At 42.7% G+C, this 25,596-nt stretch overlaps 1 protein-coding gene across 1 annotated transcript; it reads right to left on the bottom strand.

Moving 5' to 3' along the window:
• On the bottom strand, positions 1-23,332 carry PRSS54 (protease, serine 54). Its single transcript, XM_008068004.2, is given in 6 exon segments — positions 1-777; positions 3,951-4,082; positions 4,680-4,938; positions 18,157-18,328; positions 23,238-23,286; positions 23,288-23,332. Coding segments are annotated over 6 exon segments (1,197 nt in total). The 5' UTR covers positions 23,324-23,332; the 3' UTR covers positions 1-228.
• Between the last annotated feature and the right edge of the window lie 2,264 nt (positions 23,333-25,596).

Below are 25,596 nucleotides of genomic sequence, written 5' to 3'. Positions count from 1 at the left end.
TGGTTTGACACTTGTTAGCCCACATTTAGTTCACAAGCACAAACGAAAGTGACCTTCCCGCATGTGGAAGTGGGACAGAGGAAGGAGAGACAGTCCAGTGTGTGCCACAGGCCTGTCCGTGGCAGCCCAGGTGTGCAACTATCAAAAACAGACACCAAAACAGCATGGCAAATGCCTGGCACTCAGCATTCTGAGCTTACTCTTCAGTGTGGTGGGTTAGCTCCTAGACTAGACACTGTTGCAAAAGAAAAGCACAAAGGAAACCAAGATAATTTCTTGGGGCTGATGCACCCTGTTCTGACCTGCAAAAGGCCCGCCCTCCCCAACCTCCCCACCATAATAGTCATAGTATAAGGGTTGTATGGATGGCTCAGAAGACCTGCCCAATTCCCTTACACCCTTGTCCCTAACTTCTAGACCATCTCTAGCTAGCTGTGAATGCCTGGTGTTTGCTAGCTGTGAATGCCTGGTGGCCCTTCTTTGTCCTTGGAAGTATGGTTGGGTCCGTCCAACGTGGTCCAGTCCAAGATGTGTCTCCTGTGTTGTGGCATCATATGACCCATCATGGGAGAAAGAAAGAAATTTCTCCCAGTAGTGGAGTGAAGACAGGGTAAGGCCAGCCCTCTCAGCCTTGGACGTGATCCAGTTGCTGTAGTCTTCCACTCTGGTGTACAGAAATAGGCCAGGGCACATCCCACCACCATAGTTCAGGATTCCTCTCAGAACCCACATATTCAATTTCCGTAGTTGGCACATCATCGGACTTCCTGGATCCCCCTGTGACAAAGGACAGAAGGCTTCAGGTCTTAGAGGAACTTTAAAAAAAAAAATTCTATTCTTATGCAATTTACTGTTTGTCCTAGAAACGTTTTATACTGCTTCTCACTGCAAATGGAGCAAATTATAGGATACTATTTCAAATCTAGGTAGCCACCACCACAAATTCCAACAAGATGACTTTTCCTCTTATTATGCAAATTATTTGTGGACTTCTACAGATTGCTTATAGCTTCCTGGTTCATATTTCATTTTCTTGCCCCTTTCCAGTCCTTTGACTAAATCCTCCCGCTCTCAGCTTCTCATTCCTGAAATTCTGAAGTGTTGATATTTCTTTCCTTTCTGGCCCGAGATGCTCACATGCTCCCTTCTCCTCTCTACCTGGCTTCCATCCTTAGTTTAAGCTGCTTCCTCCCACCTGGCCGCTGTCTGCTATTCCCCTTGCACACCAGCCCAGGTGGTCATGCTCTTGGACTTCCCTGCTCCTAAGGGAGCAGTCCTTTGGGCCTCTGGAATTCTGCCACACATACCCTACCTCACTTAAGATGAGTGGGCAGAAGCCTGGCACACACAGCTAGATATGTGACCACATTCTCTCATCCAAAGTGGGAACACAGTTAATGCCTTTAGTACATGCAGAGCACATAGCACAATGCCTGGCACACAGTATGTCGTCAGCAGAATATTACCTACTACTATCTTGATGTTTATAAAAGGCCATCATTTTTCTGTGAAAAGTTGATAAAAATGGGAAAAGCATCCAGACAGCTACTAGGTGTGGTTTACCTCATCTGACCTGACCCCTTCTCCCAAGGTCTCCTCTCAAGGAAAACCTCCCCCGCACTCCCCTCCCCATTATGCCAACATGGTCTGTCTTGGTCCTAGAAAGGGGTTGTTATCCAAAGGCTCGTCAGCCATCTTTGCCCCGTGTGGCCAGCCTGGCTAGAGGGCTGGGCAATGACACGTTGCTCTTGCAGTTTGGACTGAGACACAGAGTGGGGCTGAAATTGACAACAGAAAACAAATCAGAACAGACTGAACCACGAGAAGCAGAAAGGCAAAAGAGCGGCCACCTCAGCCCTTTCCATCCCGAGGCCTGTGTGTGTGGTCTGTCTTGGGTATCCTCTTTCAATTAACCTCCTTTTTTCTGAGGAAACCACTCCAAAACGGAGACGAAGGCAGATGGGAGAAGAAAGGAGCAGCTCTGCAAACAGGCCAGCAGGAGGCTGCTCTGCAAAACTGCCATCATTCCCTGGTGGTTCCTGGTGGCCAAGACCAGACACATGAGGAAGGCATCGTGGACTTCATTCTGTGCCTCCCCTTGAACGGATGAGTGTAGGACTCTTGACTTTTCAGTTTTTCACAATCTACTGTTTCACCCCTTGCTGCCAGACAGCAGCAGGTATAGGTTTTGGCCAATTATCCTAGAACTGGAGGGCCCTAGGCCCTCATGTGCACCTCACTGAGTCTACCTAGGGTATGGGGGTTCCTGGCCAAGGATGATGTGATCTCCTCCCCTCTTTCATCAGTACCATTTCTAGTTTGTCTTAACTGTGGTTTTATAGCTCAAAGAGGAAAAACAATGCAATTTAGGACAAACAATTCGATGAACAACTGGAGGCAGACGCCCCTGGCAATTGCATGGTTCTACAGGGTGCTATTCTACCTGGGTGCAGTATATGCTCTTCCCCATAACTGCGACTTCTGAAGCCCAAGTAGCGCGTGCCCCTCTGGAGCTGTCCTACCTCATCTCCTAAGGGAAAGGCCACAGCACAGAGGAATTATTTTATTGTGTGATCCTCTCCCTTAACATTCAGCAAAAACCTAACAGTTGTTGAAAAAGGAGGAGGGTTAGTTCAGAGTGATTCTGTTTTTGCTGGGTTTCTAGGGAAACCCAATAGGCAGATTCTGAACCTGGTGGTTTATTCTACAAGTGAGAAGTATGGCTTCAAGGACCCCTGGACGTATGAACACATTTTGTTTACAGGTGTGCCACAGTTAAAAACCTACCTGAACTTCGCAGGTAGATTTTAAAAGGTGATCACTTCAAATATAAACAGCTTATCCATACTCCATTGAGCATAAGATACACTTAAAAATTAACATCTTTGAAATTAGAAGGGTCTTTTAACCAGTTGATATTAGAGTTTAACTGGCAGCACTTTCTCTTTCTTAGTATTACATAAAATAATGGTACAGTCTACAAATGGTGGCATCTTAGATTGATGAAGTATGAGACTGGATAATGGAATGAATAAAGGTAGTATTTCGTTAAATAGCAATGGCTTATACCATATTTTACACATTACCTATTTAAGAAGTTGTTAAGATCCTCCTCCTGGCAGAGGACCCAGTACAAAATAAGCACTCGGTAAGTGTGGAACCAACTTTGGAAAGCAAATGTATTGCTTAATGAGAGGCAGTCCTTCATGCTTCAGCAATAAAATGACTTTTAGAAAGAATTGTCTGTATGTATTTTTTTTTAACTTTAACAAACTTGCACTTCTAGATCCTCTGGGAAAAAAAGTTCCCCATCAGTGAGTCCTGAAGGTTATTTAGAGGAGAGTAGGTGATCAGCATCTTGGAAAGACAATTTTAGAGGAGAGGAGAGAAGCTCTATCTGGATCTCTGGTAGACCTAGGTTTTTGTCTTTGCTTTAATATCACTGACTGTGGGATGCTTGGAAGCTACACCTTCTCCAGGTTTGGACATGAGGGACTTGGAGTTTGTGACTTTTACACATTTTCCTGAGATAGTAGAACAGCCATTCTGTATAGGCTTCATTTGGGTGGAGGGTGGAGCTTCTTAGAGAAGAAAAACCCAATAACTGATAGCATCAGAAGGGAGTCTAAGTTCCGTAGAAGCTGAATACTGTGACCCTCCACTGTAGACCTGCTCAAAGTATATATGCATGGATGGTTTGGACTCATACTTGCAGATTTTTAGCTAGTTAAAAGACATCTGTGACTTAGACATGCTTAATCATGTTACACTGAAAATGGTGTCTGGTTTGTTCATTCAGCAGAGTTTTATTGAGCACTAGCTATCTGCCAAGTGCTATTCATGCCAGAGACAGCCATGAATTCCATCATGGTCCCTGCTCTCATGGAGTTCCCCTTGATGTGATCAGTGCTTACTCTTAACATTTAGCTTCTACTTCATGATGTTCTTACCAAGCAGACAGACTTTGTTTTCTTTTGTGTGTGACTGCCACATCCTGTTTTCTGGAGTTTGTGTGAGGGACACAGATCAATGTCTTTCACGGAGATTTTCCTCAGGATGCCAGTGGTCATATGATTTCCTGTCTGGACCATGCAACAGAGAGCCCAAGAATTATTAACAAGAAGGCGGTCTCCTAAGCAAACACAACTGCAACTCACATATTCAAATGGGAGTGAGTGGGAAATGTTCATAAATTCGTTTTCGTCATATAAATCAGAACCTGCGTCTGAGTTTTTACTGAAAACTACCTTTGCTTGAATGTGTAAACAGACAGCAAGCACCCCTTCTCTACACTGAGAGAGTATGCATTTCCTTGTTTCTTTTCCCAAAATGAAAGAAAACAAGGATGACTTAGACAAGAGGACAATCGACTCTAGTTCAGAGAACAATATCCCCTCACCCCTCAATAACCTTGCATTCATTCCAGGCTGTCCACTCTCTGTGTATTTTCAGTTTGGGTGCACAGCTAGAAGAAATTGGACCAATGAAATGAAATGTGAGAATGGTCAAGGAAAGGGCAAGCACTGGGAATCCTGACTGATTACATTAGGGTTTTAGCCCAACTCTAAACCTCAAGTAAGCTCAGTTATTAAATTAAGGTAAACCCTAGAATGGTTCATCCAAGTCTCCCCCACTTTTAGCACACACATAGCCTCCTCTAGGAGAAGGAATGCATTAACTGCAGCTGTGGGATTCCATCCTGACACCCAGCAGTTCCATAAGACTGGTGGCACGTGCAGCTTTTTGTCAAGGAAGCAGATGGACTGGACCAGGCTGCTGAAGTGCATCGCTGTATCTGTCTTCAGGAGGGCTATGTTGTTGTTCATTGAATTGTTATCAAAATCCTCATGGATGATGATGGTATTGATCGGATACTCTGTGTGAGCAATCCCTCTGGGATCCATGTTATCTATACCAACTATAGCGACAACATCCTTCCTGGAGAGAGAGCAAGAGAATGTTGAGAAAGCAAGGCAGTAAGGCAGCTTTACACTTCTCCGTTCTCATACTTACTGCTTTTTCAGCCTGGAATGCCCATCCTATGCATCTTCTCTCTTAATTTTCACTCGTCCCACTAGGCCCAATCTCTAGGAAATCTTTTCTGAGCCCCTGGGCTTGTGCCTTCCTTTGTGATTCTGTAGAATCTTGGGGATTCTTCTATCTTAATACTATTTGTCCCACCACCCAGAGATAATCTGTTAACATGTTATTGTTGATTAACATTTTTCTATGCATAGTTTTTTTTAAACATATTTGTAGTTTACCAAAGTAATGCCTATATTTATACAAAAGATGTAATCTTGACTCCTGCTTTTAGCACTTAACATTTTAAAACAAGCACCATTCCCTACCAGATGCTCTATAAATACACTTTGGAGAATTCCAGTTTTTATTATGATAGAACTATGCTGAGTGTTTTCTCTTTCTTCTCTTGGGAATCACCCAAGCAACTACAAGAATGAGACACAAATGCAAACACCATAAAATCAAGAGACACTAGAGAATTCTGAGACAATCTGATGAAGGCAATGAAGGATAGCAGGAGTGCAAAGAGTAACAGATGACACCAACTACCACAGAGCTCAGAAAAAGCTGGTCAACCATGGCTCTCAGCAAAGAAGTGAAAAGAAAGGAAATAAAACCATCACCAAAATGAAGGCCAAACTGGAAGTCGCATAAAGGAGAATAAAGACCCCAGAAAACTCAATTAGAGACATTGAGAAAGTAACCAAAGTGAAATGGAAATTAACAAAGATTTTTTTAAAGGGAGGCAAGGAAAACAAAAGCTATGGCAGTCAGAAGAGAGCCAGCAGACCATAGAGAAAGTAATAAAAATAACAAAACAGGAAAAATATTTCATGATATAATTTAAGAAAGTTTTCCAGAATAAGAGTTGAATCTACAGTTTGGAGATACAGAATAGTCAACAATGAGACAGACCCTGGTCAAGTCCCAACAGGAAACAGATGGCACTCAAATAAGGCAATGTGGGAGAGTTTAATAAAGGGACTCTTTACAAAAAGTTTTGGCAGGATGTAGGGAAACCATCAGGAACAGTGCCATATGCTCTAGGCAAGAGGACAGAGTGGTCAGACAGAGCTGTGCAGAGGGGCCACTTAGCTGGTAAAAACAGCTTATCTGCAATATTCCTCAGGAGAATAAGGACACTGATCATACTCTTCCCACTTCCTGTTACCTCTTGCCTCTTATCTTTGCCCCTTGACCAAAACCCATCTGAACTCCAGGAGGCAAGCGAGCATTGGCATAACCTATACAGGCAAGTTTTCTGGGGCCTAGCAGCATAGAAGAGAGGCAAATGTGAGAGAGGCAAAGAGGCAAATGTGAGAGAGCTAACATAGCTAGTCAAGTAGCTGGGCTTGAGTGACAAAGAAAGAATCCTTGGGCATCCAGACCAATGGATTAAGTTTGGCCTTATTGCCTAACCCAGGGAACTTGTGAGCATGCAGAGAGGTGCTAAGATGCTGGGATAATAGTTGTAAACCAGGCCTTTCCCAGGTATACGAGGATGTGTGGTCACACTCCTATAGGGAGAAAATCAGAATGGCCTCAGACTTCTCCACAGCAAGCTTTAATACAAGAAGCCAGAGTGGGATTGGGAGGAGGCGATTCCTTAAAAGTTCTCAAAAGATCTCTTGATTATTTCTTTTGCTGTGCAGAAGCTTTTTTGTTTAATTAAGTCCCACTTGTCTATTTTTCTTTTAGTTTCATTTGCTTTTGGGGTTTTAGTCATAAATTCTTTGCCTAGGCCCATGTCCATAAGAGATTTTTTTAGGTTTTATTCTAGGACCTTTATGATTTCAGGTCTGACATTTAAGTCTTTAATCTATCTTGAGTTAATTTTTGTATATAGGGAGAGAGAGGGATCAAGTTTCATTTTTCTGCTTGTAGCTATCCAATTTTCCCAGCACTATTTGTTGAATAGGGTATTCTTTCCCAAACCTACAGAATGGAAGAAAATATTGTCAAACTATACATCTGACAAAGATCTAATATCTAAAATCTACAAAGATTCAAACAAATCAGCAAGAAAAAAGCAAATAGCCTCATTAAAAATTGGGCAAATGACATAAATAGACATCTCTCAAAAGAAGATATACAAATGACTAACAAATATATCAAAAAATGTTCAACATCACTCAGTCAGGGAAATGCAAATTAAAACCACAACGAGATACCACCCCCTTACACCAGTCAGAATGATTTTTTTTTTTTTTTTTTTTTGAGTAGGAGTCTGACTCTGTTACCCAGGTTGGAGTGCAGTGGCATGCTCATGGTCACCACAGCCCTAACCTGCTGAGCTCAGGCAATCCTTCCATCTCAGCCTTCCAAGTAGCTGGAACCACAGGCATGCACCACCATGCCTGGCTAATTTTTGATTAATTGTAGAGATGAGTTCTCACCAAGTTGCCCAGGCCAGTCTCGAACCCTCGGACTCAGGCAATTCTCTCACCTCCACCTCCCAAAGTGCTGGGATTACAGGTGTGAGCCACTGTGCCTGGTTTTTATTAAAAACAAACAAACAAACAACAGTTGCTGGTATGGATGTGGAGAAAAGGGAACATTTAAACACTGTTGGTGGGAGTGTCAATTAGTACATCCTCTATGGAAAGTGATATGGAGATTACTGAAAAACCTAAAAGTAAATCTACCATTTGATCCAGCAATCCCACTACTAGGTACCTACCCTAAGGAACAGAGGTCGTTATATTAAAAAAAAATAAAAACAACAACACCTGAACCCACATGCTTATTACAGCACAATTCATAATTGCAAAGATGTGGAATCAACTGATCAGTGGATAATAAAAATGTATATGCGATCTAACAATTAAATTTACAAACTCATCCTAGAAAAAGTGCTACATTCCTCATTGGTGACTATCACTATGGTCACCACTAAAGCAATTTTGAAACTCGTTTTCTGGAATGGCCATCAGAGTTGTGAGAATTTCAGAGTTTTAATTCAATTTAAATTTAATTAAAACATTAAATTTCTTGTTAAACTTGGCAAGACTGGAAGCGAAATCAGGGACAAGTTAGTCCAAGTTTATGAGGATAATGCCATGAAGAAAATGGCAATGTACAAATGGATTAAATATTTTTCTGAGAGGAGAGAGTCACTGATGAAGAGAGGTCAGGATGGCCAGTAACAAACAGCACTGACAAAACATTGCAAACATGTGTTGCATTGGGCATCAAAATTGTCAGCTGATTGTGAGAAGCATAGCAGACCAAACAAGCATCAGTACAGAAACAGTTAGGAACATCTTAACTGAAAATCTTGGCATGAGAAATATGTGTGCAAAAAATGGTCCTGAAGGAGCTCTTGCATTGTGACAATGCACCCCACCTCATACAGCACTGTCTGTGAGGGAGCTTTTAGCCAGTAAACAAATAACTGTATTGGAACTCCCTCTCTACTCACCTGATATGGCCCCTGATGGCTTTTTTCTTAACCAAAAGATAAAGGAAATATTGAAAGGAAAACATTTTTATGACATTCAGGATATCAAGGGTAATACGATGACAGCTTTGATAGCCATTCCAGAAAAAGAGTTCCAAAATTGCATTGATGGGTGAACCAGGAGCTGGTGTCAGTGTATAGCTTCCCAAAGGGAATACTTCAAAGGTGACTGTAATGACATTCAGCAGTGGGGTATGTAGTACTTTTTCTAGGATGAGTTCATGATCTTAATTGTCAGACTCTGTATATACACCATGGAATACTATGTAGCCGTAAAAAGGAATGAAATTGTGTCCCTTGCAGCAACATGAATGGAACTGGAGATCATCATCCCAAATAAACTGACTCAGAAACAGAAAACCAAACGCTGCATGTTCTCACTCATGTATGGGAGCTAAACGATCACAAAATGGAAATAATAGACACTGGAAACACCAATAAGCAGGGAGGGGAGAGGGGAGCTGGGTTCAGAAGCACAGTGTTAATTATCTGGGGAATGGGCCACCTGAACCCAATCCCCACCCCTATACCATATGACCATGTAACAAATACGCATGTGTACCCCCTGGATCTAATTTTTTTTAAGTTCTCAAAAGGAAAGAAGGTGTGAGTCATGAATTCTGTTATTCAGAATGCATTTGGTCATTAAGTGGTCATTCAGGTTTAAGGACAGCACAGTTTTTGTGAATATACAAAGATCAAAGGAATACTGTATGGTTCTTGAGAGCCCTTTAAGAAATGATTTAAAGACAAATTTTAGCCAAACCTATGGTTAAATGAAGAAAACCAATAAAAAGATTGTCAGGAAGTATGGAATTATATTTTGGGACTAAAATTAAAGCAAAAGAAGAAATTTAAAAGTTATACATTGAAGTTAAAAAAAGTAAAGCTTGGCAGTAATAAAATACTATAAGGAAAGTGAAAAATAAAGTTGAAGGTAGGAGTCTAAACATAAACATATAATTATCTACAGTTAATATATGAAGTTATAAGTGTGTACAAATGTGTGACTGAATTGAGGTAAACACTAAAACACATATATTGTCTACTAAAATTGGGCAAGAGAAGAGATAAGGGGAAAGTGAATAGTAGGAATGGTAGCACTGGCCATAGTAGAATCTAGAGAGGATAGTCTGGAAAGAAGCAGAGGACATGAAAGCACAACTCTTAGATGAAATACCAAAATGAAAATACAGACTTTCCAAGTGTGTCAGAAGCGACATATAAATCAAAAGAAATATAACACAGTGAAAAGGAAAACAAGAAGCAATAAAAACAGAAAACAACCTAAAATAAAAACAAGAAGCAGGAATCATATTCTGAACGTCAATTCAGAGTAGAAGTAAAACAAAGAAAAGTTCTTAATGATAAAGAATTCAGTCTACAGTGAAGACCTCGCATTTATAAATCTCTGTAGCAAGTGACATAGTATTCACTACAGGATATAGGCGGAGATTTTAATTCACCTCTGTCAACCTGTGACAGATCAAGTAGGCTCCCTCTCCCAATCTTATATAATAAATGACACACCAAGCATAGAGAATGAACTTTTACATTTACCTGTGAAAAATATCCACATGGACCACCTTTGTTAGACCACAGGACAATCTCAACAAATTCGTAAATAGGTCAACACAGTATAATTCATTAATGTTAGAAAACAAAACACAAAACTCTAGCACTTGGATATTTTAAAACTCTGTCTTTACTAAAACCCTTGAGTCAAAGAGAGAATCAAAACCAAAAGAGCAGACTAGATCAAAAATAGCCATAATGAAAACACTACAGAGAAAACAAAACCTCCATTGAGGACTGGCTGGCAGTAGCTTACAGGACTATAAATATATTTTTTTAACCCAGTGTTACCACTCTTAGGATATTCAACTACAATATACTTGCATGTATGTGAAATAATATGTGTGCAAGAAAATCTGTGGCAGCATTTTTTGGTCCTAGTAAAAGATTGGAAACAACCCAAACTTCCATTAATAGAGGACTATGTAATTATGGTATATCCATAATGGGATACTGTGCAGCTGACAAAAAGAATACAGTATCTCTCTATGCATCAATGAGAAACGGTCTCCAGAATTTATGAAAGTGAAAAAGTTAAGAGTGGAATCATAAGTATGGTGTGCTACCAGTTGTACTGGGAGTATGTGTTAAGGATAAAATTGTGTCCTCCTGAAAATGTATAGGTTGAAACCCTAACCCCAATGTGACCAAATATTTGGAGACAGGACCTCTAAGGAGGTAATTAAGGTTAGAATGAGGTACAAGGAGGGTGCCCTTATAAGAAGAAGAGGAGACACCAGCGATGAACATGCACAGAGATAAGGCTATGTGAGACATAGTGAGAAGGCAGCCATCTACAGGCCAAGAAAAGTGGCCTCAAGAGAAACTGAACTGGTTGACACCTTGATTTTAGACTTCCAGCCTCCAGAACTATGAGAAATAAATTTCTGCTGTCATCCTTAGCAAACTAATACAGATTTACAGATTTTCATACTGAAAATTAGGGTGCTACTATAACAAATACCTAAAAATGTGGAAATGATTTCAAAACTACATAATGGGTAGAGGCTGGAAGAGTTTTGAGGCCCATGTTAGAAAAAGCCTAGATTGTGTTAAGGCATTGATGGTGGAAATATGGTTGGGGTGATTGTGGTGAAGTCTCAAATGGAATTGAGGAACTTTTTGGAAACAGGAATAAAGGTGATCTTTTGGCAGATAACTTAGTCAAATTGTTTTCTAGTATTTTGTGGAAAAGAAGAAGTTATAGTGATGATCTTAGATATTTAAATGATGAAATTTCTAAGCAAAGTGTTGAACCTGCAGCCTGGTTTCTCCTTACTGCTTATAGTAAAATGTGAGAAGAGAGACGTGGATTGAAGAAGGAACTGTTAAGCAAATGAACCAGAACTTAAGATTCTGGAAAAGTAGCCGGGCTTGGTGGCTCAGCCCGTAATCCCGCGCCTTTGGGAGGCTGAGGTGAGTGGATTGCCTGAGCCCGCGGGTTCAAGACCTGCCTGGGCAACTTGACAAGACCTCATCTCTACAATAAATCAAAAAATTAGCCGGGCATGGTAGCGTGCGCCTGTAGTTCCAGCTACTTTGAAGGCTGAGGAGGAAGGATCGCCAGAGCCCAGCAGGTTGAGGCTGCGGTGGCCAGGAGCGGCCACTGCACTCCAGTCTGGGCGACAGAGTAAGACTCCAACTCAAAAAAAAAAAGATACTGGAAAAGTCTCGGTCTATCCATTTTGCAAAAAATAGGAAAGCACATTCTAGAGAGAGCACTAAGGTTGTGGCTGAACTATCACTTAATAAAGATATTGTGGAATTATTCCAGCAAAAACACTGTCAATTTGGGCTAAAGGAGACAGAAACAGGATAAAATGAAGTCATACTGTTAGATTTTTGGATTGTAAAGGACAGGATAATTGAACAAACATGCTTTATCCTTCAAGAAAAGGGCAGAATGACCCTATAGATGATTCAGAGATCAGCAGGGCTGCCATCCTTACCACAGGTCCAGGGCACACAGGCCTGGGGGACAAGGCTGACTCCTCCTTAGATTCAGTGGACCAGGCTAACACAGCACAATGTCTCAAGGGCAAGGCCCCCATCCAGAACTACAGAGGAAGGACCATTGCCCAGAAATGAGGGGCAATGCTGTTATACCAGTGGGCCTCGAAGGCAGGGCTCTCACCCCAGTGAGACCAGAGGGCAGAGCATCAATCCTAAAAGAGTTGCTCTTGAGCTCTAAGATTTAATGGAATTTGCCTTGCTAGGTTTTAGACTTGCCTAGAACCCATTGCCCCTGTCTTCTTTCCAATCTCTCCCTTTTGGAATGTGAATATCTATCTCATGCCTGTCCCACCATTGTAGTTTGGAAGCATATAACTTGTCTGGTTTCACAGCTGAAGAGGAATTTTGCCTCCAGATGAATCATACCTTGAGTTTCACTAATACCTGATTTAGATGAGATTTTGGACTTGAAGTTGATGCCTGAATGGGTTAAGACTTTTGGAGCGCCGGGCTCAGTGACTCAGCCTGTAATCCCAGCATTTTGGGAGGCTGAGGTGAGTGGATTGCCTGAGCCTGCGGGTTTGAGACCCGCCCAGGCAACTTGGCAAGACCTCATTTCCACAATAAATCAAAAAATTAGCCAGGTGTGGTAGCGCGCACCTGTAGTTCCAGCTACTTGGAAGGCTGAGGCAGAAGGATCGCCGGAGCCCAGCAGGTCGAGGCTGCGGTGGCCGGGAGCGGCCACTGCACTCCAGTCTGGGCGACAGAGTGAGACTCCAACTCAAAAAAAAAATAAAGACTTTTGGAGGTGTTGGAATAGGGAATGTGTTTTCCTTGCCAGAAGGGCATAAATTTGGTGAAGAGTGAGGGCTGAGGACAGAATGTCATGGACTGAATTGTGTCCCTTCAAAATTCATAGGTAGAAGCCCTAACCTCCAATGTGGCCGTATTTGGAGATAGAATCTTTATCTCCATATACGGAGATAGAAGTAAATAAGGTTAAATGAAGTCATAAGGGTAGGACCCTAATCCAATAGGACTGGTGTCCTTATAGGAAGAGGAAGAGACACCAGAAGTGCACATACACAGAGAAAGGGACATGTGAGTACACAGTTGGAAGGCAGGTATCTGCAAGCCAAAAAGAGAAGCCTCAGGAGAAACCAAACCTGTCAACACTTTGATCTTGACTTCTATCCTCCAGAACCTAAGAAAAAAATTTCTGTTGTTTAGGTCTGCAATATTTTGTAGAGGCAGCCAGAGCTGACTAATACATGGGGGAAGAAAATTCTCTGTCAGTAGACATAAGAATCAATAGAAACAAAGAATTGAATACTGCATGTTCTCACTCATAAGTGGGACCTGAACCCTAGTCACATTAGCACAAGGGAGGGATCAGCAGTGGCTGGGCACCGCTAGGGGAGGGAGAGAAGGAAGAGAGCAGGGGCACATGACAACACAAAGGGTACCCAGTCCACTACCAGGGGAGTGAGGGCCAGCTAGAAGCCCAAACTTCACCTGCATGCAGTCTACTTAGGTGGTTAGCCCTCACTTGTACCCCACATCTCGATAATAAAATTTTAAAATAATTAATATAGTTAGACCTGTAGGTGTATAGATATCCATAACTACACAGAGTATTTAAGGAGAAATATCCAAGAAATTGGTAACAATATAGTTCAAGGGAGGGAAACTAGTGACAAAGCAGGGGAGGGAAGAAGCTGTTTTTCACTCTATACCTCATGAACATTTTACTATGTACGTATATTTTCAATTAAAAACATAAATCATACTTTAAAATATTTAGCAGCTGTACAATCAAGGGTTTATACTATAATTTATTTAGCCATTTAGCCAACTACAGTAATTTTTGTTTTTGTTTTTTTGAGTCAGAATCTCACTCTGTCACCCAGACTGGAGTGCAATGGCACTTTCATGGCTACCACAGCCTTGACCTTCTGGGCTCAGACCATCCTTCCACCTCAGCCTCCCAAGAAGCTGGGACTTACAGGCATGTGCCACCAAGTTCGGCTAATTTTTTTATTTTATTATTGAGATGAGGTCTTGCCATGTTGTCCAGACTGGTCTCAAACTCTTAGGCTCAGGTAATCCTCTCGCCACAGCCTCTTAAAGTGCTGGGATTACAGATTTGAGCCACTGCACCTGGCACCATTATAGTAATTATACACACATGTATGTATTTATATGTAAGTGATTATGTGGAGAGTGCCAAAAAATGTATACATATTTTGAGTATGACATTTGCTCAAACGAATGCTAGCATCACCATGTAACAGGCAAAGCAGTCAACAAAAATGGCAGAAGCACAGTTGAGGGAACGTTATATTATACATTGCTGCCATAATTTAATTCAACTTCAAAAAGCAATACATAGATAACATCTCTTAAAATATGTATTTTTTGGTACCCCAGGTATATTATGTGCTATATACTATATTACTACATAATATATAGTATATTTTTATATATAGTGTGTATGTATGAGGCATTATATTATATTTAGTTGTGATAATTGGACACTAGGTTTCTTTTTGGTGTTATGTGTATAATTAACCATCCTATGAACAACTTTGTCCATAAAGCATTTCCAGTAATTAAAATTAGTTCCCTAACATTGATTCTCAAAAGTGTACTCATTAGGTCAAAAAGTGAACTATTTTACCAATATTACAAAAATTTTTTACAAATATTTACCAAAGCTTTATGATTTCTGTGACTTAAAAGAATGCATATTTATTGTACAAAACTTAGAGACTACAGAGAAATTCAAAGAAGAAAATAGAAACTGTGTTTTCTAAGCATTCAGAGATAAACATTCTTAAAGGTGTTTCTGGAACTGATACCAATCCTATTGAAAGTATTCCAGGCAATTGAGAAAGATAGAACTCCCCGCAAATCATTTTATGTAGCTAACATCACATTGATACCCAAACCAGATAAAGATCCAACAAAGAAAGAGAACTACAGGCCAATATCCTTGATGGCCATAGATGCTAAAATTCTCAACAAGATTCTAGCAAACCGGATCCAACAACACATCTCAAAAATCATCCACCATGACCCTGGGATTCAGGGCTGGTTCAACATTTACAAGACCATAAATGTAATTACATACATCAACAGATGTAAAATCAAAACCACATGATTATATCACTAGACACAAAAAAAGCTTTTGATAAAATCCAGCACCCCTTGATAAAAACCCTCGAACATCTAGGCATAAATGGAACATACCTCCAAATAGTAAGAGCCATCTATGAGAAACCTACAGCCAGAAAACTGCTAAACACACAGAAATTGAAATTATTTCCCATGAAAACCAGAACAAGACAAGGAGGCCCACTCTCACCCCTCCTTTTCCACATAGTTTTGAAAATCCTAGCTAAAGCAATCAGACAAGAGAAGGAGATCAGTGGTCTCTAAATAGGAAAAGAGGAAGTCAAGTTATTCCTCTTTGCAGATGACATGATTCTGTACCTCAAAACCCCAAGAGAATCTGTCGAAAACGTTCTTGCACTGATAAAGAACTTTGGCAAAGTCTCAGGGTATAAAATAAATGTATAAAAGACAGTCGTATTTCTATACACAAACAACAAGCAAACAGAAACCCAAATAAAAAGCACAATCCCACTCATAATAGCCTCAAAAAATGAAATACCTTGGCATCTTCCTAGCCAGAGATGTGAAAGACCTTTACAATGAAAACTATAAAACACTGCTCAAAGAAATCAAAGATGTCACAAATGGAAAAATAGTCCATGCTCATGGATTGGAAGAATCAACATTGTTTTTTTGGTTGTTGTTGTTTTGTTTTGTTTTTGAATTGGAGTCTCACTCTGTCGCCCAGACTGGAGTGCAGTGGCACGCTCCCGGCCACCGCAGCCTTGCCCTACTGGGCTCCAGCAATCCTTTCACCTCAGCCTTCCAAGTAGCTGGAACTACAGGCATGCGCTACCATGCCTGGCTAATTTTTTGATCTATTGTAGAGATAAGGTCTTGCCAAGTTGCCCAGGTGGGTCTTGAACCCATGGACTCAGGCAATCCACTCACCTCAGCCTCCCAAAGCATGGGATTACAGGCTGAGCCACCGAGCCCTGTGGAAGAATCAACATTGTTAAGATATCCATCCTACCCAAGGCAATCTACAGATTTAATGCAATACTCATTAAATTACCAGCAGCATTCTCCTCAGACCTGGAAACGACAATATAGGAATTCATATGGAAACATAAACAACCACGAACAGCCAAAACAATCCTCAGCCAAAAAAAAAAAAGCAAAAAACAAAGCAGGAGGGACCACACTCCCAGACTTTAAATTTTATTATAAACCTGCAATAATCAAAACAGCCAACAGTATTGGTACAAGAACAGGCATGTAGACCAATGGAACAGGATAGAGATTCCAGAAGTAAAACCTCAATTTCTCAGCAAACTCATCTTCGACAAAGCCTCCAACCACCAACCACTGGGGAGAGGAGTACCTATTCAGTAAATGGTGCTGGGAAAAATGGCAGACTACATACAGAAGATTAAAACAAGACACCTACCTATCACCATACACAAAAATGAACTCTAAATGGATCAAAGACCTAAATGTAAAAGCTCAAATTATGAGAGCCTTAGAAAATGCAGGAGACACCCTTATGAAAATTGGAACTGGCAACCAATTCCTGATCAAAACCCCAAGTGCTCATGCCATAAGAGTTAAGATAGACAAGTGGGACCTTATCAAACTGACAGACTTCTGCAAAGCCAGAGAAACCATCAAGAGAGTAGGGAGACAGCCTACAGACTGGGAGAAACTATTTGCCAACTGTATGTCTGACAAAGGACTAACATCTAGGATCTATAAGGAACTAAAATGGGCCAAAAAGAAAAAACATACAAAGTAGGCAAAAGATATGCATAGACACTTCTCAAAAGAAGACATACGAGCAGCCAACAGATATATGAAAAAATGCTCAGCCTCACTAGTCATCAAAGAAATGCAAATTGAAACTACACTGAGATACTACCTAAGTCCAGTCAGGATGGACATCCTCAAATAAATCAAAAAACAACAGATGCTGGAGAGAATGCAGGGAAAAGGGAACACTTTTACACTGGTGGTGGCAGTGTAAACTAATACAACCACTGTGGAAAATAGTTTGGCGATTCCTAAAAGATCTAAAAATCAACCTTCCATATGACCCCGCAATCCCCCTTTTGGAAATATACCCAGAGGAACTCAAATCACTCTATGAAATAGATACTTGCACACGCATGTTTATTGCAGCATTGTTCACAATAGCAAAAACATGGAACCAACCGTGCTGCCCATTTGAAGAGGATTGGATTTTAAAAAATGTGGCTCATACACATGATGGAATATCACACAGCCATAAAGAAGGACAAAATTATGAACTTTGCAGCAACTTGGATGGACTTAGGGTCTATAATACTGAGTGATCTACCACAGAAACAAAGAACTAAGTATCACATGTTCTCACTCATAAGTGGACCTTGAACAATTATCATAATACTTTAAGAAAAGAATTGACAGTAGTGGGAAACTCCCAGCGCGGGGGTGGGGGGCACACCTCGTCAACAAGGGTACCTGCATAATGAACATTTAGATACCTAACCCTGAATTGTGCCCCACATCTTCAAAATACAAAATTTTAAAAAATTAAAGAATGTCAGGATTAAAAAACAAAAAAGTTGTTTCTATATTTCCTTTGAGCCTCTTCTCTGTACATATATTGGGGCAGTGACATTGATAAGGCCCAAGGTAAGTATTTTGAGGTAAGGGCTCCTATGGACCGCCTTCACAGGATAAGCAATAGGAACTCTATTCTCTCTGATTTTACTGCCATCCTAGGGGCGCTGGCTCTTAATGCTATTGTACCGGCATAGAATGGAGGAATAATCATGTCACTTCCCAGTTGTAAGGCCTAAATTCCTCACAGCAGACACTGGTGATTGTAGGGCCCTGAGGCTCAAGGCAGAGCAAGGGCTGAACTGGCAAAAAGCCCTGTCCCCTGGAATCCACCTTGCCAGTCCTCCCCAGGCTGAGCAGACTACAGAGCCGCTCCCACCCCCACCCCTGGGCGTGGCATGGGCCCCAAAGACAGGGGTACTGGCCTGTTCTGAAGGGCGGACGCGATGCTGAGGATCCAGAACTCACTGAGGATGCAGCCGAAAGCTAAGTGGGTGTACTGGAAATCCTGCAGTGACACCAACCAGGGGAACTCCATACTACTGACCAAGTCCTCCTCGGAATCCTCCAAAGTATCGACTTTCCGGATGCCACAACCTGCAGAGGGGTATGGGGCCTGACTGTTGGGACAAGGAGACCTCAGGACTCCCTCTCCAGCTGGCTGTCCATATTGCTTGTGCTAACTCTGCCACCTGTTTCTTCCTTTTTTTTTTTCTTCCTCGACCTGCTGGGCTCCAGCGATCCTGCCGCCTCAGCCCTCCGAATAGCCGGAATTACAGGCATGCGATACCACACCCGGCTGATTTTTTGATTTATTGTAGAGATGAGGTCTCGCCAAGTTGCCCAGGCGGGTCTCGAACCCGCGGGCTCAGGTGTTTCTTTCCTTTTTCTAGAGGGTGTTCTTCCTCATAAAATGTGCTTAGTGGCATCTTCGAACCTCAAAATCACGTTAGACTACTGATGATAACTCTTGTCTGTTGAGCACCAACCAATACACACTAGGTAGATCTGAAACCCTGAGCCTTTTAGAGGCCTGCAAAGTGAGACTATTTTCATAAGAATACTAAGATATTAATTGCATTTTGATTCTCTTTCACCAGTGCACATTGGAATTTTCCAGAGGCTACAGGATGTCATCACTCTGATGGCTAATAGTATGTGAACTTGAGTAGTCCTGTGTTTAAAATTTTTCCTAGTTTTAATTTCTAATACAGTAAATATGGCAAGATATACCCCATAAACAAAAACTCTTTAGGGGTCCTCAATAATTTTTAAGAGTGTTAAAGAGATCCTGAGACGAAAAAGTTTGAGAATTGTCGGTATACACTACTTCATACCATTCCCCCAACAGTCCCATGAGATGGACATGGTCTTTCTCAGTTTGTAGATGAGAAATCGATTTCAAAGAAGGCAAGCACTTGTCCCAGTTGCACAGCTGGTCTAAACCCCATTCTCTCAACCCCTTGCAGTGTATGTATTTTCTAGTCACATTTCATATTTACCCTTATTCTTCCTCTGCGGGCTGTTAGCATGCATAGCTCCTCCCTACATGTCTGTTTTGCTTGCCAGTTTACCCCTCAGTGCTACCGCTGCCTGGCACATAATAGGTGCTCAATAAATCTGGTGCATGAACAAAAGGTCCTGGCCAACAAGGCACACCTTGACTGCTTGTTGTCAGGGGCTATAACGTTCTGGAAGATGGAGAGAGTCTCTGATTCCCCCAGGCCTCTCAACCCTTGCCTCCTCCAGCCCTCTAGTGGGCCAACTCCAATCAGAGTTTCTTGAGCAAACTGGACTTTGTTTCCAATGAGAGTTAAGTGGTTGTTGTTGTTGTTTTGGGAGTTTTTTTTGTTTTGGTTTGGGGTTTTTGGTGTTTTTTTTTTTTTTTTTTAGTCAGGGTCTCACTTTATCACTCAGACTGGAGTGCAGTGGCAGGATCACAACCTTGACCTCCTAGGCTCAGGCAATCCTCCCTCCTCAGCCTTCCAAGTAGCTGGAACTACAGGTGCACACCACCTACTCAGTTAATTTTTTAATTTTTTTGTAGAGATGAGGTCTCTCTATGTTTCCCAGACTGATCTCGAACTCCTAGGCTCAAGCAATCCTCCAGCCTCAGTCTCCCAAAATGACTGGAATTACAGGCATAAGACAGCACGCTTGGTAAGAGTGAAGTATCAATGTTTTCAGTGATATGCTCCCCACTGAAGGAACAGAATAAACAGAACCTTGGGACTGATTAGATGTGGCAAATGAGTGACTCCAGGGTTTCTGACAGAGCCTTCTGTGGGTTACCACCTGTTGTAGCCATATACATAGAATTTGGATGGTGTTTGATGACAGCTCACAGGATTGGGAAAAGTATTTGCCAACCGGAATCTGACAAAGGCCTAATATTCAGAATCTACAAGGAACTCAAACATGCCAAAAAGGAAAAAAAAACCAAATAACTCTATTCAAAAGTGGGCAAAGGATATGAATAAACACTTCTCAAAAGAAGATGTACAAGCAGCCAACAGATACATGAAAAAATGCTCAGTTTCACTAATAATCAAAGAAATGCAAATCAAACTACACTGAGACACCACCTAACCACAGTCAGGATGGCCATCATCAAATAACTCAAAAAACAACAGATGCTAGAGAGGATGCAGAGAAAAGGGAATACTTCTACACTGTTGGTGGGAGTGTAAACCAGTATAAACTCTGTGGAAAACAGTGTGGTGATTCCTAAAAGATCTAAAAATTGACCTTCCATATGACCCAGTAATCCCCCTTCTGAGAATATACCCAGAGGAACTCAAATTATTCTATAAAAAGATACCTGCACATGCATGTCTATTATTGAAGCTTATTCACAATAGCAAGAACATGGAACCAGCTGTGCTACCCATAGAAAGAGAACTGGATTTTAAAAAGTGGCACATATACATGATAGACTATCATGAAGCCATAATAAAGGACAAAATTATGGACTTCACAGCAACTTGGATGGATTTAGTCTATCATACTCAGTGATCTATCACAGAAACAAAAAACTGAGTACCACGTGTTCTCACTTATAAGTGGACCCTGAAAGTTTATCATAATACTGTAAGAAAGGAATCGGCAGTAGCAAGGTGCTGCCAGAAGAAGGAAGGTGGGGGACATAACATCAATAAGGGAAACTGATCTCAAACCAGGTGAAGCGGGGACCAAAGGGAGGCCCAAACTTTTCCTGTACAATGACCACTTATCTACCTAATCCTGAAATATATCTCACATCTTTAAAATAAAATAAAATAAAATAAATTTTTAAAACAAGAAAAAAAAAAAAAGATATACTCCTACTGCCAGCCCTGGTTGGTCCAGAATGGCTATATTGTCCATGGATTAAAAAAAAAAAAAAAGTTTCATATCCATAGTATCGTGGAGAGTGTTAGGATGTTAGAATAGGAAGGACCCTTGAAACTCATCTAGTCAGAAAGGGGAACTGACTTATTGCAAGCCCTGGGCTGGGCAAGCAGAGATTCTTAGTTTCCAGGTGCCATCACAGCACAGCATCCACACGAGTAGTTTTGCTCTCTCCGGCTGCTGGCTCCCCACTGCCCCATCCTCCCTCGCCAGTCACTAGGTCCTGTTTGATGAGTCTGCGTGCCCATAGGACTAGTTCCTGGACTCTTCCTTGGACTTAGGAGTGCCCTCTCACCCTCACCTGAGCAGAGTGTAGTGCTCAGTCCCAACAGCACATGTCTGCCAGAATCCCAGGGCACTGCATTTTCTAAAAGTTCCCCAGGTTAGATTCTAATGTGTGTTTAGGAAGGGCCCAGATACAGAGTGTGTTGTGAAACTTTGGGTGAGCTACTTCACTTCCTGGGTTCCTTGTGAAACGTGGGGTAATAAACCTGTTGTGAAGATCACATGAGGTGAGGTCATGGGAAAGTGCTTTGCAAACTGGGTCCCCATGACCGATATTGCCAAACCAAGGATGGAATAGACAATTCCATTTTTTAAAAAGGTAAACCACTGCTCTGCTACCTTTTATAAATCCCGAGCACAAGCACCCCGTGCTTGCTTCTCAATCAGTGACCTGGTTCATGAGTGTCACATGAGGGGTACCTCCAGCAGTCTGTGTGGATAGGACCATTGGTGACTGCTTTTTCAGTCATCCATCCCACCTCACTCAGCCCTGTCAGATACTGAGCGAAGGCCTGGGCTTCCGGGCATGAATTTCAGGTGACTGTTACCGTGACATTGCTAAAGAGTGGTGGCCATACAGAGAGATACATGACACAGGGAGTGTGTCCAGAGTATACGGAGGAGGGGGCATGAATGCTGCCCAGGGCATAAAGTCTGGGAGGGCTTCTTCCAGGTGGTGATCTTTAATGTGAGGACCAAAACCAGAGTTTTCAAACCATGATGCTAGAATTGATTATAACATACAGTGTTATCATCAGAGGACCACTGAGAACCTCTCCATTATGGGGTATCGAATGACCAAATCCCTCCATTAACTTACACCTAGAGACTGTGCTGGAACAATGACAGAGCTAGTTGTTGGTAAGATGATGTCTGGAAGGTCACTAAGTGCTTCAGAACCACCAAAGACAGGATTCCTTATCAGTCTGATTTTTTTCCTTAGGATGTTGGCAACCTCTGATGCAAGGTGTTAACCAATCCTTCCTAACCCAACAAGAACCTACAGGTGTGTGATGATTTTTGCTTTTTTAAAGTTATAGTTGGCTAGCTCATCTGACCTTACAAAGCCCTTAGAAGGCCAGTATATAAAGAGGAAATCTGACCCAGAAGCAAAATGTTTGCTCTGGCCTTTTAAGAAGGGAGAGGCCCTTTCTGGGTTTCCTGGGAAGCCCTCTTGGGGCTTCCGGGAGGCAGAAGAGGTGGAGAAGGCTGAAGGAGGTGGAGGGCTCCCCTCTGTATGTGTGTGTATGCACGTATGGGACTTTCTCCTGTCTTCCATCCAACTCCAGGAAGGCAAGGCAGAGCTGGCTGAGATAGCAGCAAAGCGAGACAGAACCTGCTTTAGCCAGGCATCCCCTCGACCCGCCCCTTTCTAGGCTGAAATTCTTAGTCCTGAACAGCCTTGAGGTCAGAGGAGAGGGGATTTCAGCTGCCACTCCTGCCGTCTGAGGCTCTGGCAGCCACCAGGACACCGACAGCAGTAGAAGCCCCCATGCTTCTGGGTTAAAAGTTTGCAAAAGAGCAACATGCCCCAGGAAGGGCAGGGCAGGATTGTGTGGATGAAGGCAGACCTGAGGCTGAACCCTCTGCCCAGAGGGCCTTATTTTCCCAATCATACTCTCACCCCAAGGACTGGCTCTGACATCAGTCTCCTCCATCTGCATCCCATGATCTGCTTCTTTGCCATTACATGCTGCCCAGACCAGAGTTCTGTGAGTCACCTTTCCCATGCCCCTCCCTGGGCATTAAGGACCACTTCATCTTCCTGGGTGATCTCCCTTCCATGCTACACATGCAGCTAAAGTCCGACAGAGGAAAGCAGCACACTCACCAGAAGAAGAGTGGAGAACGCAGAGCAGCACCAAGAGCACCCCTCGCATGCCTTCCATCCCCAGAGAGACCTGCAGTGGACACCATGGGTGGCTGGAAAACAGAAAACCCTATGACTCTGTCCACTTCCAAACACACACGGGGGCTTCCTCTCCTCCCCAAGGGGGCAATTCTCCCAAATCAGAGGTTCTGCCTCTTTCCTTTCCACAGACAAAGGTTCCAAGATGTGGGGCACCAACCTGTCACATCCCGAGTGCTTGGTTCTGTGCCGTCAAGAGGCAGGTCCAGCTATTCCGTGCTGATGTTCAGTCTGCAGTTTGTAAGATGGCCCAGGAAGAGAAGGCAGTTCACACTTGTCAGTTTTCTTTTCAGTTCAGCCTGGGACCCTGGGTGTCCCAGAGAGTTGGGTCTCTGAAAAGGGTTGCTTTTTGACTCGTGGAATTCAACCTCTGTCTTAACTCTGTAGCCATAAAATACTGCTGAAAGAAAAGGTAGGGTTTTAGTGGAAGCCTAGGCTAGGTTTAGAGTCTATGCTGTGGTTTTACCCCTTCTACTAAACTCTGCGGGCTAAAATAATGCTGCTGTTTCTTTGAACTAGTAACAGCCTAGGCTTTTACACAGTAACAGCGCCAGCCTTGAGTTCCTTTCATTTGCTCAACTGCCATAGGAGGTAGACACTCTCATTATCCCCATTCTACAGATTCAGAAACTGACACTTAGAGTTATCAAGTAGCCAGCCCAAGATCACACAGCTACCAAGTTGTGCAGCTGGAATCTGAGCTCAGGGCTGTCTGAATCCAAAGACCCAGTGTCACCATGTTCCGCTCATGACACCAGATGTTTCTTGTCCTCAGGATGGTCCTCAGAGTTCTGTGAACTGCTCCTGCTCAAGGAGAAATGAACTCCCTCTGGTCTTACACAGCAGAGCTCATCAGAGGAATTTCTTCTACCACTTTGAGAAGAATGTTCCATTGTGGCATCACCGTTACCATGGCGTCACCAAGCAAATGTCTGAATATGGGGACTGAGGAGGAGCTAGGAAGAAAAGCCTCCTTGTTACCTCACCTTGGCAGGGCTTGTCTGGAAGCCAGGTTCTCCCCAAGTCTGGCTGAGAAGACATCTCTTTTGCTAGATCACACAGCCCTCTCTGATGATGGCCATGGTCTATCTACTCCACTCAGCCCCCGTCCGTGTCCACAGGAGTTTGTCAGACTGGACTGAGGAAGCCCACAATGAGAGTGGGTCTGGGATTTCCAGTCCCTGTCAACAGCTTACTCTCCCAGTGTGGTTACTTTCAGATTCAGCCTGATTTTCCTTAGCCCCTTTGCTTACGGTTCCACACTAAACTACCAGACCAGCTCTGCCAAACCGTAGGGCCAGATGGAATCTGTGTCTCAGCCACTGGGAGCAGCTTTGGTTTCAGAACAAATGCCAGGACTGGAGAAAAGTGTTGACAATGTGTGGTAAGATGCAACTCCACAGAGTCACAGAGGGAGGGCTGGCAGGCTACTGGCCCAGCCGCTCAAAAGATCCTCACTGGATGGGTTAGTTGAGTGGCTGCTGGAAGGCTGGAAAGCTGGGGAGATCTGAAACCTAAGTCAGAAGGGAACTGCTACTACCTCCTTCCCCTACGGTTCCCTGACATCCTGCGTGCCTCCCATTCTCTAACTTTCAACCCTGTACAGGGGTTGGCTTCTACTATGAGAACAGGATGGGGACAATTTTTGGCAATGGGAGAAGTGGGAGTTGATCCTTCAATGTGTTCCACATCGCAGGTCTCAAAGAGATCTCTTAGACATGTTCTCATTCACCATCCGCACTCACCCTGGCAGGATGAAGGCATTTCCTGAGCTTTCTGGATGAGCGCCTTAGAATGGGAAAGTCATTTCCCTAGAGTGACACAACTAGAAAGTGACAGTGATGGGACTCCAATCCAGATCCTTCCAACTCCAGAGTGGTGAACCATCTCCAGGTCCGTGTTTCTCGGCCTGGGCCCTGTGCTGCCTTCAGACAGAAGCAGAAAGGGGGCTGTTCTTAAAGTGGGATGCTGAGGTCAGCATACAAGACCCCAGCTCTCTCCAGACTGCTCTCTAAAGCCCTCTCTGACAAGAAGTCACTCTCAGTGCAGACCAGGGAGAGTGTTCTGTCTCCTCACAGGAATGGGACAGTACAACCCAGATAAGGAAGTCTCAGGATCCTGTGGGGGCCTAGCAGGCCTTAGGAACAGTGGGCCTCAAGTTTTCAGCCTTTCTGGATGACTTAATTCAGACCATCAACTTTGCAGAAATTTTATTTTTTATTATGATTTCTTTTTCTCTTTATTTTATTTTAAAGATGGGGGCATACAAGTCAGGTTTAGG

This window comes from Carlito syrichta, unplaced genomic scaffold (genome assembly GCF_000164805.1).
Source record: "Carlito syrichta isolate Samal-C Ts95f unplaced genomic scaffold, Tarsius_syrichta-2.0.1 Scaffold309854, whole genome shotgun sequence".
NCBI classification, from domain to species: Eukaryota; Metazoa; Chordata; class Mammalia; order Primates; family Tarsiidae; genus Carlito; species Carlito syrichta.
The sequence above is the reverse complement of the archived record's forward strand: the minus strand, read 5'-3'. Positions and strand labels throughout refer to the sequence as shown.